Raw genomic sequence first — 15,615 nt, 5'->3', positions numbered from 1 at the left:
GCATGGGCGTAGGAACAGAAAGCACACGCGTGGTCACAGGTGAGGCTGTGGGGAGAAACCAGAGCAGAGAGCTCAGTCATGGTGTATTTGAGTGTTTGTTTTCATTTGCTTCTTTAAGATTGTTTTTAAAATGCTACTTATATACTTAGATGCCACGGTGAAGGAGCCAGCTGAAACAGTGACGATGAACAATGCCTGAACTCTACCTGGTGACTCAGATGGCGCATGTCAGCTGAGGGTTTTGTGACAGGTCGGGGGGCCTGATAATAACATTGAGGCATCAGCCATGCCTCTCTCTTGCATTGGAGAAGTCCAGCTTCACACCTCTGAACCTCTGCGCCCAACTGCCGTGACAATGCTCCCACATTTGGGGACACTGCATAATGCTAAATTTAAATTTGTTGTGGTCAGAGTTTTGAATTAAACAGCACAGAAATTGTGTCATGGGATTGCTCTGCTCTCCCCTATGTATACGCCCAGTCCTGGGATTTTATTTGCTTTTTACGGAGAATTTATTTCCACAAAAGATTGCACTGCTCTCACTGTTAGATGTAATTCAAAATTTTGCTTGGCACAATTGAGGGTGACCATTTAACCAACAGTCATCTAAATGTCATCTTTTAAAGTGTGTTTTCTTTTCTGTGACTCACTCTAAACAGTTTTGCTCATGGTTGAGGACTTCTCTAAGACTGGCACATCTAACAGGCCCCTCTAGTGACGTCAGAAGTCTGTGGAAACTCACAGGCGTTTACTATGATGACGCCCATGTGTATATACAACCCTTTCTGTTTGTTTTACCTTCATTTGTGTGACTTCATTAGTAATCACAAATATGGTAAAACTCTTATCAATCACAGCTTTAATTATATTCTTTATGTCCATTTGTACTAAAGCTTCTGTTTCACCCCATTGTAGATTGATCCCTGCCTTCTTCAAATTGTCATATTTCTAGAAACATATAACTTGACTGGAATGGTCCTACCAAGAGAAACGTAATAATAAGGACCATGAGGCAGTGGAGTTAGTGTGTGTATGGCATGGAAAGAGAAGCAAATATATCACTCCGCAGGGTGAGATAGGGTGCATGATTTGTTTCCATGACTTAGGGTATATTATAACTGCTGCGTGTTGGTGTCAGTTGCACTAAACCACTAAAAAGTGGAAATAAGTCATCTGTATTGCTCCACAAGTTGACGTATGCTTTTCTTTTGCATTCACTCGCATTCTGTTTGGGTTTCCTTTGATTCTATAGGCATTTTCGCTGCTTTGTTTTATTATAAACTTGAGTTCCACAGGAGGGTTATGGCTGCATCTCAGAATTTGGTTTTAGCTTGTCTTTCACCTTTAAAAATGAAAAGTGCTTTTCCCTTTGCAAATTGAGATAGTTCCAGACATCTTGCCATAAATTTTTGGCACCATTTCTGTGAGTACATGAAGGCAATAGAAGTGATCAGCATAGTGCCCCTGAGGTAGGTTCATTTTAGCATTGGCTACCGTGTGTTATTAGAACAGTTGGGGCAGCTTCCGTCCTATCGGCTAACACAGCTTTCTTAAGAAGGTTCTCAAAGACACAACAGAGGAGTGGCAGTGAGTAAGTGTGTCATTGAAAGTGCACCCTCAGATTCAAGGATCTGTGTGCCTGGGAAATATATGGATAACATCAGCATATATACAGACACACACACACACCCCCCACACACACACACGCATAAAGTTACGTGTTCCTCCCAATTACTGATTTCATATGAGCTGTGTAAGCAACGCTATGAATGTAAAGGTTACACAATCCAAATCTTACTTCTTGTCATGGGCGCTTTATTTTCAACTATGTACCCGCACAGACATATTCTACCTTCCTTGCATCCATTTTTAACACAACAGCCTTCTAAAGCATGGTGTGTTCTGATGTAAAAGAGATTCAAAACAAGGCCCCAGCTTTATTCTTACAGCTTTTTTTTTTTTTGGTTTAAAAGTGGAATATATGTTTGCTTTAGCTGTAAAAGCACAATCAAGGCACCATGATAAGTGAGTCAGTGCCGTAAAAGTGAAACGAATTTTGCCTTCACTCACATGAGCTATAGAAGGAGGAAGCTTTATTGTCCCTGGGAAAGTGATAAGCAGAGTAATTGTATATTATACTGTCCCGGAACATCTGCCTGAAGACTGTTGGAGCAATTCATCTATCATGGGCGATGCAGCATGTTTTGTCTTTCTGCTTTAACCCGTCCCCACTGCTGGCCTGCGCGGAGGTTTTGATAGGGACTGCGCCTGGGCCCGGGCTCCCATTAATCAGTCCCCTTGTTCAACACTCCAGCTGACATAATTACAACCTGCGCACAGCAGTTATTCAAGTCGAGTCCTTGTCACTCGTGGTGCGAAACTACACGGCACCGATCCCGGAGGAGATTGCCTTATCACACAGAACAAGGGCTCGCAGGAGCCGAAGGGAATAGGAATGCGGAAATGTCTTCCGGGAGTGCTATATATTCCTTTAAAATAAGACATTTGAGAGACTTACAAGGGACAAAGGGAGGCATTGTGTGCGGTGACTGAAATGAACCAGTTATGATTTTTAAATGCATTACGTGGAGCAATTTTGTAAAAATGGACATAGGTTATTAAATAAACTCAGTGGCCCCCTCGTCATCAGTGATTCTCTTAAGTTTTTCTTCAAAAGTGATCATGAAGCTCTAGGATTATGGAAGGTTGAAATGCTGCTCAGTAGGACTCAATTGAACAACGTGAATAAAATATGTGTTTTAAATCTGTAAATATACACTTAACTCAGAGAACTTCTTAAGGAAAAGACAGTCTGAGAAGAGCCTTTCAAGAGCTTTGCAAAGACAGGGAAGCTCACTATTCCCTCTGGCCAAAAAAATAACTGTTTGTCGCACCTCCTCCATCTGACTTTATGATGGGTAGCTTACTGACCAGCTCCTTGGTGTAGCAGCTGTGAGAGATGTAGTCTCCTTTCAGCCACTTAAGAAATTTAAAATTTTATGGCAGCCCCACCCCTGCCCCTAATGGACCAATTTATGGGCATGTCGTGAGTTACGTGGTCAGGTCTGCAAACCTCCTGGATGAGCTGTGCTCTTAGGCATGCATGCAGAAGCTGTATGTGTGTGTGTGGGGGGATATTGTAAATCCAGCCGTTGTTGTTGTTGTTGTTGTTGTTGTTGTTTTGGTCTCTTTGATATAAAATTGTCCCAGGTAAAATCACGTTCTGGCCTAGGCTCTCAGAAAGATTGTGAAATGTATTTTTGGTTCTGTAAAATTTTCCATTCTATCACCTTAAGTTTGAAAAGCTTTCAACTGGAAAAGCTACAGTAAAGTACTACGTATGCTGATATCTATATCTTGAATTATAAAATAGTATTGTTTGTGTGTGACTCTTTCAGGCAAAAGTTCTGTAAGGGCAGGCCTTCCTGTGGTTCCAGCCTGCCGAGTGTCTGTATGCCCTTCAACTTCTCTCCCCCCTCAGCCTCTCCACCTCCTCAGTGTCTCTGCTTCCTCAGTTGCCCCTCCAAGTGTGATTCCAGTGACTGCTTGGACTTAGCAGGAAGTCAGGTTATATTCCTATTCTTTGTTAAAGATCCTTTTCTTTTGAAGGCTTCTCATTTACATGCCTTTCCTGGTTTCCAAGCATTTCATTTTGCTAAGCCTGGCTAGTTAACAGAAAAGAGGAGAATAACACTTATTCTCTAAGGACATCCATCCATCCATCCATCCAGTGTTCAGTCATGTCCAACTCTTTGTGACCCTGTGGACTGTAGCGTGCCAGGCTCCTCTGGCCATGGGATTTCTCAGGCAAGAATATTGGAGTGGGTTGTCATTACCTTCTTCAGGGGGTCTTCTTCATCCAGGGATCAAACCCGTGTCTCCCTCATTGGCAGGTGGATTCTTTACTGCTTGAGCCATCAGGGAATCCCCCTGAAAGGACAAAAGTTTGTAGAAATAGAGTGAGGGAGGGCTCTATTTATTTCAAAGGTCCAATATAAAAAGAGTGGCAAGGTAACAATGAGCAGGATTCCCACCAGTGTCATGGAACCACAGATGACAAGTGAGAGGAGAAGAAGCAACAAGTATGGCTGACCTCAAGGCCAGTTTTCACCAGTCATTGCCTTCAAGCAATAGACGTCATTGGCTCAGCCTTGGAAAATGTTTTGTCATCAAGTTAGTTTGAGAAACAGTCTCTGTTTTACCATCCTCTTCAGATGCATAATGAGTAGCATACTGAACACTCACAGAGTTACTGCTGTTAAAAAAATTATGTAATTTGTATAACTGAAATATGTGAAACATTGGCCACCAAAGCCTTTTCACTGCAACCCTATAGGCATCATGCTGGACTAAGTGGAATGTTGGAGTAGTTCTGTTTCTTAAAGGCTGTTGTTGTTCAGTTTATGGCATTTGTGTTTGAATTTTATCCAGGAAAGCTTTTTCCAGTCGAGAGTATAAAAATATTTTCTTATATTTTCTTCTAGCACTTTAATAATTTAGTGTCCTTATGTTAACCTTAAAATCCAAATAGCATTTGTTTTTGCATGGTGTAAGACCACAAGAGTCTATAAGTTATCTCTCCTCATGTGATAGGCAGTTGACTGAACACCATTTGTTGTGTGACCCACCATTTCCTCATTGATCTGAAATGACATCTTTATCCCTCGTATACATGGGTCGTATTCTCTGTCCTGGTGATGTGTCAGGTTCAACACTCCCAGTGACATTCACCTGTTTGCTGAACATCGTTGATAAAATACCCCATTTTAGCCATAGGAATATAATTTTTTTATTCTTGCACCTCTAGCAGTCTAACCAGCACAACTGTTTAGTAATCTAAAATTCTCAGGCTCTTTCCTTCTGGGTCTTTTAGTGGGAACCTACGTGGCAGAGGATTGTGTATCTCAGGCCATGTTGGGTGAATCGTGCAGGAAGCCTGAGCAGCTGCCTTGGGCTTGCCCTCTGCCTGCAGGGACTCAACAGTGTTATTTTCTTCTTCCTCAGAGAATCCACAGTGTTTCCTAGAGCTGGTGAATTTATGATTACATACTGCTGGTTTAAAAAATGTAGAAACTTCTTAAATTTTGTTTACATAAAGCCTTTCATGGGATTATTCTTTATTCATTGTGGATTACTGTTTTAATGATACAGTGGAAACCTCCTTCAACTGAACTTTAGATAATTATGCATTTATAATGCACTTGTTCCAAAAGAAACTTAACTACAGAGGGAAGGGGAAGTGCGTTTGTAAACGTATAGGCATACAATGCTATATAACTGCAGGGTTTATTTTTTAAATAAATTGAAATTGCCTTTCGTAATAGTAAGTAAATTGCTAATGATGATCCAGAGAGTTGAACTCTATTGCTTTCAACAGAAAGGCTAGTTGTAGTGATAAACAGTGAATTGAGCACTTCCTGTATTTTCTAAACTTGTTTAATGTCATTTACCTTAATCTTCATGACAGCCTTATGAGACACGTATATTATTAGCATAAATCAACAAAATACCTCATGGCCTGAAAGTGTCAGAGGCCAAGTATTTAAAAAAAAAAATTCTGTATTTCTTTAAACAGAACTTTCAGAATTTTTAAATGTCAGGTTATGTACATAACTTGCCAAGTTATTAACAGGAGACCAAGATAGTGGTGAATTTCATACATAGAAGTTTGGGAGTGGTGAGGCAGACACATGGCTTCTTAACAGGAGACCAAGATAGTGGTGAATTTCATACATAGAAGTTTGGGAGTGGTGAGGCAGACACATGGCTTCTCTTGGGGAAGGAATTTTGGGATCCATGTTTACATTAGCGCGTGACATCTGTACCTGCTCTCTCTGCATTTCTATATTAAGATAATGTTACCAGTACACATTAGCTAAATACACAGAAATTACCTGATTGTGTCTTAGTGATATTACTTTATTATCAGCCCAGGTCTCTCCGCTTCCACAGTTAACTCTCCATATCCACCATGTCAGCTCACCTGATGGCCCGGGGGAGAATTGGTGACCCGGGAGGAGAAAGAGCAACACAGGTGGATGGATTCTATTAGACATGAGTCCTGTGCAGCCTGGGTCATTTCGATGGATGAGCACATGCAAGACAGACCAGCAGACCGGGACAGAAAATCCAGACTTAGCTTCAAATAAATTAGATATTCATGGAGATAGCGCTTCAAGTCAGTGAGAGATCTGGCGAGCAGTGTGGAGCCACAACTTACACCATGCTCTAGGGGAATTTTGAAAGGACTCTAATACTTAGTGGAACAATGCAACTATTCAAGTACTAGAACCGATTTGGGACAATCCTCTTATGACCTCTAAGTAAGAAAGCCACAGGACAAAAGATGAACAAAATAAAACATTTCTACTTTACTGAGGATACTATAAAAAAAAGTCTAACAAAGTAAGGAAGAGATATTTACTACTTCTGTCATAGACAAATGAGTTTACCTTCCTTATGTATAAGAGAGTGACTAACAACCCTTAGGAAAACAACTCATAAAAATATGGGAAAATGGTACAGAGGAAGCATAATATACATGGAATTGCAATATTTGAAGCAACTTTATTCATTACAAGATAAATGCAGATTAAAACTGTTAAAAGTTGGAAATTGAACCCTGCCTCAAGCTGTCATTTTTCACCCACCACATTGGCAAAACTTGGAAGTTTGGTAACACAACATACTACATTGGCACGACTGTGCAGAAACAAGCTCTCTAAAACATTGTTGGTGGAAGTGTGAATTGCTACACCTCCTCTGGAGGGCCATTTGGCAGCATTGATCAAAACTACAAAAGCATATGCCCATTGACATTTGAAGCAACTCCACTTGGCATTGTGACATTCTCTTGGCATCCTGAGAAAGTGAAAGTTTCACAAGAGAATTCATCACAAGCTTGTTTACACTAGATTATTCATCACAAACTTGTTTACATTAGTGAATGATCAGAAATGACCTAGATGCTCATCAGTAGAGGATCAGTTAAATGTGGTATTCTCTGTCCTTACCAGGAAGTTCTGTGTAGCTATTAACAAAGGAGGGAAAGGAGGTGAAGCCTAGGGAGGGAGTGGTAGGGTGGCGGAGGAAGGGAGATGTCAGGAAGGATGCTGTGCTCTTATGTAGTCATGTGGAGAGGTCCCCATGCGCTGCTGTTAGGTGAAAAAAAGTAAGATGCCAACACGTGTTATGCCAACAGATTTACATACAGGAAGGGGGTAGAGAAGAAGATACAGTGTGTTTGTGCATTGAAAAAAAAATTGTTAGTTTTTCCAAAAGATTGATGGGCAGTTAGTGATTCTGTGTCCATGGTCTGGGGTAAGAGGGTGGTGATCCAGGCTGTGGTAGGAAGAGACTTCACTGTCTCTGTCTCATCTTTAGACTGTTTGATGTTTGAAATATGTGAAGGTATGTTTTTTCAACAACCTTAGTGGTACAGTAATTTTTTAATAATGAAATCACATGTATCAAAAGAGAAAAAAAATAGGAGCTCTTCTGAGATGAACCATGCTCTCCTCTGCTCTCTTGGATGGGAAGTTTCTTGCTCAGAAATTGGGACCTCTAAACCGGATTCTGCTGATGACAACATGTGGACAGGTGTCAGCTTTCAGCATCAGTTTCCCCTTCTGAATGACTTGATCCTTTTTATTAATGAAGTTTCCTGAGTGGCTGTTAACTGCAGAACTTCTCCTGAAAGATCAATCCCTGAGCCTTTGGAGTGGGAGCACTGACTCTAAGACCCTAGACTGCCAGAGAACTAACCTTAAGGAGTATCAAATAGTGAGAACTCACATAAAGGAAACCACCTGAATACAAGACCCAGCATCACCCAACTACCAGTAGCACCCTGTGCAGGACGCCTCATCTAAACAACAAACAAAACAAAAATACAAACCCAGTCATCAGCAGACAAGATTACCACCTCACTCAGCCTTGCCCATCAGAGGAAAAATGAACAAACAAACAAAAAAACTCAGCACAAATCTCACCCTCTCTGAAGCTTACACAAACCACTGGAGGGCAGAAATGAAAAGGAAGAAAGAATTCAACCCTGAAGCCTGGGAAAATGAGACCTCAAACACAGTAAGTTAAAAAAAAATAATGAAAAGGCAGAGATATGCTACACAAGTGTAGGAACAAACTAGAAACACATAAGTCCAAATAAATGAAGAGGAAATAGGCAAACTACCTGAAAAAGAATTCAGAATAATGATAGTAAAGATGATCAAAAACCTTGAAAATAAAATGAAGAAAATGCAAGAATCAATTAACAAAGGCATAGAAGAATTAAAGAGTAAACATACAAACAGCACAATTACTGAAATTAAAAATACTCTAGAAGGAATCAACAGCAAAATATCTGCAGCAGAAGAATGAATTAGTGAGCTGGAAGATAAAATGGTGGAAATAACTTCTGAAGAACAGAATCAAGTGAAAAGAATGAAAAGAACTGAGGATATGAGGATAGTCTCAGAGACCTCTGGGGAAATATCAATTGTACCAACATTCCAATTATAGGTATTCCAGAAGAAGAGAAAAAGGGTATGAGAAAAGTTTTGAAGAGACTGTAGTTGAAAGTTTCCCCAATGTGGAAAAGAAAATAGTCAATCAAGTCCAAGAGGCACAAAGAGTCCCATACAGAATAAACCCAAGGAGAAACACACCAAGACACGTACTAATCAAACTAACAAAGACTAAACACAAAGAAAGAATATTAAAAGAAGTGAGGGAAAAGCAACATACAAGGGAAACCCCATACACTTAACAGCTGATCTTTCAGCAGAAACTCTGTAGGCCAGAAGGGAATGGCAGGATATATTTAAAGTACTGAAAGGGAAAAATTTATAACCAAGATTACTGTACCGGGCAAGGATCTCATTCAAAATTGATGGAGAAATCAAAAGCTTTTCAGACAAGCAAAAGTTAAGAGAATTCAGTACCACCAATCCAGCTTTCCAGCAAATGTTAAAGGGACTTATTATAGTCAAGAAATACAGAAGAAAAAAAGACCTACAAAATCAACCCCAAACAATTAAGAAAATGGCAATAGGAAAATATATATCAATAATTACTTTAAATGTAAATGGATTAAATGCTCCAACCTAAAGACACAGACTGGCTGAATGGATACAAAAACAAGACCCATGTATATGCTGTCTACAAGAAACCCACTTCAGACCTAAAGACACATGTAGACTGAAAGTGAGAGGATGGAAAAATATATTCCATGCAAATGGAAGCAAAAGAAAGCTGGAGTAGCAATCTTCATATCAGACAAAATAGACCTTAAAATAAAGAAGATTATAAGAGATAAAGAAGGACACTACATAATGATCAAGGGATCAATCCAAGAGGAAGACATAACAATTGTAAATATCTATGCACCTAACATAGGAGCACCTCAGTATATAAGACAAACAATAAGAGACATAAAAGGAGAAATTGATGGTAACACAATGATAGTAGGAGACTTTAACACCCCACTCACACCAATGGACAGATCATCAAAACAGAAAATTAATAAGGAAACACAAGTCTTAAATGATACATTAGATGAGATGGATCTCATTGTTATCTTCAGGACATTTCTTCTAAATGCAGAAGAATACACCTTCTTCTCAAGTGCACATGGAACATTCTCTAGGATAGACGCATCTTTGGTCACAAATCAAAACTCAGTAAATTTAAGAAAACTGAAACTGTATCAAGCATCTTCTCTGACCATGCTATGAGACTAGATATCAATTACAAGAAAAAAACAAAGAAACACAAACACATGGAGATTAAGCGATATATTTCTAAATAACCAGCAGGTTACTGAAGAAATCAAAAGGGAAATCACAAAATTTCTAAAAACAAATAACAATGAAGACACAACAACTCAAAACCTATGGGATGCGGCTAAAGCAGTTCTAAGAGGGAAGGTTATAGCAAAGCAATCCTACCTCAAGAAACAAGAGAAACATCAAATAGACAACCTAACTTTACACTAAAACAACTGGAAAAAGAACAAAAAGCCCCCAAAATTAGTAGAAGGGAAGAAATCATAAAGATCCAAGCAGAAATAAATGAAAAAGAAATGAAAGAAACAATAGTAAAGATTAATAAAACTAAAAACTGGTTCTTGAAGAAGATAAACAAAATTGACAAACATTTAGCCAGACCCATCAAGAAAAAAAGAAGAATCAAATCAACAAAATTAGAAATGAAAAAGGAAAGGTTACAACAGACAATGCAGAAATACAAAGGACCTTAAGAGACTTTTATGAACAATTATATGGCAATAAAATGGATAACCTGGAAGAAATGGAGAGATTCTTAAGAACTTCCAAGACTGAACCAGGAAAAAATAGAAATTATGAACAACCCAATAAGAAGCACTGAAATTGAAGCTGTGATCTAAATTCTCCCAAAAAACAAAAGCCCAGGACCAGATGACTTCACAGGAGAATTCTATCAAACATTTAGAGAAGAGCTAAATCCTATCCTTCTAAAACTCTTTCAAAAAATTTCAGAGAAATACTTCCAAACTCATTCTACAAGACTGCCGTCACCCAGATACCAAACCAGACAAAGACAACACAGAAAAAGAAAACTACAGGCCAGTATCACTGATGGACATAGATGGAAAAATCCTCAACAGAATTTTAGCAAACAGAATTCAGCAACACAGCAAAAAGCTCATACACCATGATCAAGTTGGGTGTATTTCAGGGATGCAAGGATTCTTCAGTATACACAAATCAATCAATGTGGCTCACCATTTTAGTAAATTGAAAGGTAAAAACCATATGATAATCTCAATAGATGCAGAAAAAGACTTTGACAAAATTCAGCACCCATTTATGAGTAAAAATCTTCAAAACATGGGCATAGAACAAACCTGCCTCAACATGGTAAAGGCCATATATAATAAGGAGCCTACAGCAAACATGATTCTCAATGGTGAAAAACTGAAAGTGTTCCCCCTAAGATCAGGAACAAAACGAGGGTGTCCACTTTCACCACTGTTATTCAACATGGTTCTGGAAGTCCTAGCTACAGCAGTCAGAGAAGAAAAAGAAATACAAGGAACCCGGATTGGAAAAGGAGTAGTGAAGCTCTCACTGTTTGCAGATGACAGGATACTGTACGTAGAAAATCGTAAAGATACTATCAGAAATAAAAGAGAAAAAATATTTAGTAGAATTGTTTTTTAAGCTTCCTGCTCCTTAAATAACATAAACTTATTATTTTGTGTTAATAAGCAGCAAGTGTGTAGCACTAACGTAATTTTGTGGTATTCTAGAAGACTCTGTCATTTGTTATTTTTATTAATTTATTATTTTAAAATGCAATGCCTCTGAACTGAATATTTCCTTTATTACATATTTTAAGAAGCCCTAAAATCAATCAGCTCCCATCTCTGGTCCTTTTACTAACTGCCCAGCCAAGGCCATACTTATATGTGTGTATATATATATATATAGAGAGAGAGAGAGAGCTGCCTCGAGACTTTCAACATGTATTTCAAAATTTCATTTGAAATGTCCTCAGACTTTATACTGCCTTCCTCATAAACTCAGTGCTTGCACTCGTGGGTCCAGTGAGTCCGGCCTGAACCCCTGTTCCCCATGAGGAGCCTACAGCATCGCCCTGAGGCATCTCACCTCCCATGGAACCGTGCCCCCAGCCCCCACCTCCCGCTGAGCACTGCTCCATCTGTCCTTTCTCTTGCACCTCACTGTTCTGATTACTACTGCTTCATAGTAAGTTTCGTGATCAGAAAGCATGAGTCCTCCAACATAGTTCTTTGTGAAACTGTATCGAGTCTTTTAGGTTCTGTGCATTTCTGTATGAACTTTAGGATCAGTATTTCAACTTTGGTAAGAAATCCAGCTGAGATTTTGATAGGATTGTACTGAGATTTTGATAGGATTGTACTGAATCTCGGAGAAGGCAATGGCACCCCACTCCAGCACTCTTGCCTGGAAAATCCCATGGACGGAGGAGCCTGGTGGGCCGCAGTCCACGGGGTTGCTAAGAGTCGGACACGACTGAGCGACTTCACTTTCACTTTTATGCATTGGAGAAGGAAATGGCAACCCACTCCAGTGTTCTTGCCTGGAGAATCCCAGGGACAGGGGAGCCTCAGAGGCTGCCGTCTGTGGGGTCGCACAGAGTCGGACACGACTGAAGCAACTTAGCAGCAGCAGCAGTAGTACTGAATCTATACATCAATTTGAGGAGTATTGCCATCTTAATGATATTAAATCTTGCAGTCTAGGAACATGGGGCAAAAATACACTCTTTACCTGAAGAATCAGTGTCAAACTAAAGATACATTCAGTCGCTGACTCCTAATAATTGAATGCCCTCTTCACATCACTGCTATTATTTCCTGGCAAACCAAAGTTGGACGTTGTTTGAAATAATGTTTCAGACCATCCTTACTTCTCCTGCCTGACCTGTTCATTAGTCCCTCTTCAACTTACCATTCTTATTACTAGTTGTAAGTTCTTTCAGTATTTCGGGAAAAAACATCATTTGGGGGCTGAGTATCATTCAGAACTGCTTGGCTGAAGTTATCTAGCCTACTTGTGAACTGAGTGTCGCAGCATTGCTACACAGTGAGCTGTCTGTCTCATGGTAGTCTCTAGTGTGGGGGCTGCAGCCTGCAGGACTCTGTAGCTGCTTTAAATGATGTTAATACAGTATGTTAGAGCTTCTACTTTTTAGGGTTGGACTGCAATAGTTTGATTTCAGGGTTGTTCCTTTTTAATCTCAATATTTTTTTAAAAATTTGTGTTGTATGACATCATAACAGACAATAGCACACAAATATGCCATTATCCATGAAATGTATCTTTTCAATTGCAGAAAGACATTGACTGTATTTTCTTCTCATTTGCTATATTTTATGTTTCTTAGATATGTGTATAAAATAGATTATATATACATACATGTTTATTATTTACATACAATCAAGTATACAAATAGTATGTATATCACAAATAAAAAGAGGTATAAAATATATGTATGAAATGATCCTTAACCTAAAACACCAAGTCCCACACAACTTCTCCTTTGTTTTATTCTATATTTTAGATGAAAGAAGCTTCTCTCCTTTTAAACCCTCCCTCTCCACTTTTACTTGCTTCATTAATAGTCCCCTGATTGCTAGATTCCACATGCAGTTGATGTTCTAAGAGATACTGGTTTATTTTTATCCAAGATACAAGTCTCAAAAACAAAATACTCTCTTTTCAAAGTCATCTCTTCCTTCCTTCATCAAAGATTAAGTATCATTGCTTATACTATCCCTCATTTAAGTGAGCACTGTACCCTGAAATGTGTATATTTTGGTAATTTTCCTTCCCTGACCAGCAGTTGTCCTTGATGACTCTTAATGCCTTGCTTTCTCCATAAAGGGAGAATGTAGGTGGCACCAGAGAATCAGTCCTAATTAAGTATAGTAGCAGACCTGTCGGAGAAGGCAATGGCACCCCACTCCAGTACTCTTGCCTGGAAAATCCCATGGACGGAAGAGCATGGTAGGCTGCAGTCCATGGGGTCGCTCAGAGTCAGACACGATGGAACGACTTCACTTTCGCTTTTCACTTTCACGCATTGGAGAAGGAAATGGCAACTCACTCCAGTGTTCTTGCCTGAAGAATCCCAGGGACAGGGGAGCCTTGTGGGCTGCTGTCTCAGGGGTCGCACAGAGTCGGACACAACTGAAGCGACTTAGCAGCAACAGCAGCAGCAGAGTTGTGCTTACTCTCCAACGTCAGCAAACAATGTGAGTTTAGGACTGTCTGTGCTGCCATGGAAAACACACGGGAGGTGATCTGCAGACTCAGGCAGTGATCCGGCACGGTTCACCCCACCAGCTGGGGAATCCACAACTGGCCCTCTTCCTTTCCATCATCACAGGGTGAGCGTTCTTTTCACCTGCCTGCAGATGGTCTTCTGTGTTACCATCTTGATGCAGAGCTCCTATAAAGTTGGGGATGGTAACCACATATGCATTCTTCACCAGCTCCCCAGGTGCAGTTATGTGTTACACAGAAGCATGATTCCACTTGGCAGTGTGGGGCCGTGAGAGCCACAGACGGCCTCTGTGTGCAGCCTTCCATCATCTGAATCTGTGTGTTGTGAGACCTGTTTGCTAAATCCCTACAGTGTCCTAACTTTATTTTCTTCGAATCAGCCTGCAGGATTTTGTCCTTCAGCAGTACTAGCAGGAAAGACTGATAAACATAGTGCTTTCTTTGGAATTTCATTTTGCTCTGTTGGAAAGCATGCGCGCGCACACACACCCACACCCACACACCCACACACCCACACACCCACACACCCACCCACCCACTCCTGCTTGAATCTGTGTCGGGCACTTTCTGGTGATGTTCTAACAACAACAGAGACAGAGGGAAGGCAGCGGTGTGTGTGGACGGGTCTGGGCTCGGTCGCTGACCCGTGCTGGGAGGGATGGGAGCAGACAAAACAAACACTCTGCCTCAGCAGCAGCCGCCTGTGCCAGAGGTTCTGGTCATCTCAGGCCTGGCACTTCTGCATCTGCAGGAAAGCAGCGGGAGAGGAGCCCACTGTCAGGGACAATTTCGTGTAAAGTACTTGGGTCCTTCACTCTTTATTCAGCCCATCCCTCTTGGAAACCTGCACCCATGCAGAAACCTGACTGGCACTTAGCACGTTGCCCAAATGTGCAGTGAGGGGCTGCTTGCAGCTGCTTTTCTGTCTTCAGATGGTTTGAGAGCTTGACTTCGGAGCCGCTCTCGTGACAGAACTTGAAGCCAAGGCGCCTTTGTTTCCTTGGTGCTCCAGTTCAGTGGGAGTGGCAGGCCTTCCCTTTGCACGGCTCCTCATGGTGAAAGGTGTGTTCTTGGGATTAAGGAAACTCCTTCACTGCCCTCAAGTGGTACCTGAATAATTTGTCTTAAAATCAGAGAACTTGGGGCTTTGTGTTTCCGGTTCTGCATAGAAGGGAGTCACTAGGTAAAAGAACAGCCTGGAGATCAGCACGCGGGAGACGAGTGTCCCGCCTCCTGGATTAGCCACTTAGCACAATACCTGACACTCCCGAGGCCGGTGTGAGGGTCGCTGACGTCCGGGTTTGTGGTTCAGCGTTAGTGATGTGACCTTACTTCCATTTACTCTGCTTTCTTACTTCATAGGTCAAACTGTGCTGAAAACATCCGCAAACACATTCTCCACACAGGCAAACACGAAGGTGTCAAGATGTACAACTGCCCCAAGTGTGACTATGGCACCAATATCCCCGTGGAGTTCCGGAACCACCTGAAAGAACAGCATCCGGACATCGAGAACCCCGACCTGGCCTACCTGCACGCAGGTAGGAAACGAAAACTGCCGCATGAAACGCTGCGCTCGTCGAGTGGCTGTCAGGCTGTTTGTGCATTAGCAGTTATCTAGATGTGGTAGCATGTGTGACAGTATCCGCTTCAAGACTGATAAGAAAGGTACACTTGCTCTTGTCCCCTCGACTGTGAAAGCAGGTCTTTTCCATTCTATTCCATCAGGAGCAAATATGGTGAAATAATCTCCCCGCAGGTGTTAAGAGCAAATATTCTGAACGCAGTTGAACTGAGACTT

At 40.9% G+C, this 15,615-nt stretch overlaps 1 protein-coding gene across 3 annotated transcripts in view; it reads left to right on the top strand.

The window, feature by feature from the left end:
• Positions 1 to 15,615, top strand: part of ZNF407 (zinc finger protein 407) — a 385,214-nt gene that overhangs the window by 248,225 nt on the left and 121,374 nt on the right. For all 3 annotated transcript variants that reach the window (XM_015103570.4, XM_042239168.2, XM_042239169.2), the window contains exon 8: positions 15,177 to 15,355. In XM_015103570.4, the coding sequence (XP_014959056.3) occupies positions 15,177 to 15,355 (179 nt within the window). The remainder of the gene's footprint in view (positions 1 to 15,176; positions 15,356 to 15,615) is intronic.

The sequence above is a fragment of the Ovis aries genome, chromosome 23 (assembly GCF_016772045.2).
Source record: "Ovis aries strain OAR_USU_Benz2616 breed Rambouillet chromosome 23, ARS-UI_Ramb_v3.0, whole genome shotgun sequence".
Classification (NCBI taxonomy): Eukaryota; Metazoa; Chordata; class Mammalia; order Artiodactyla; family Bovidae; genus Ovis; species Ovis aries.
The sequence above is the reverse complement of the archived record's forward strand: the minus strand, read 5'-3'. Positions and strand labels throughout refer to the sequence as shown.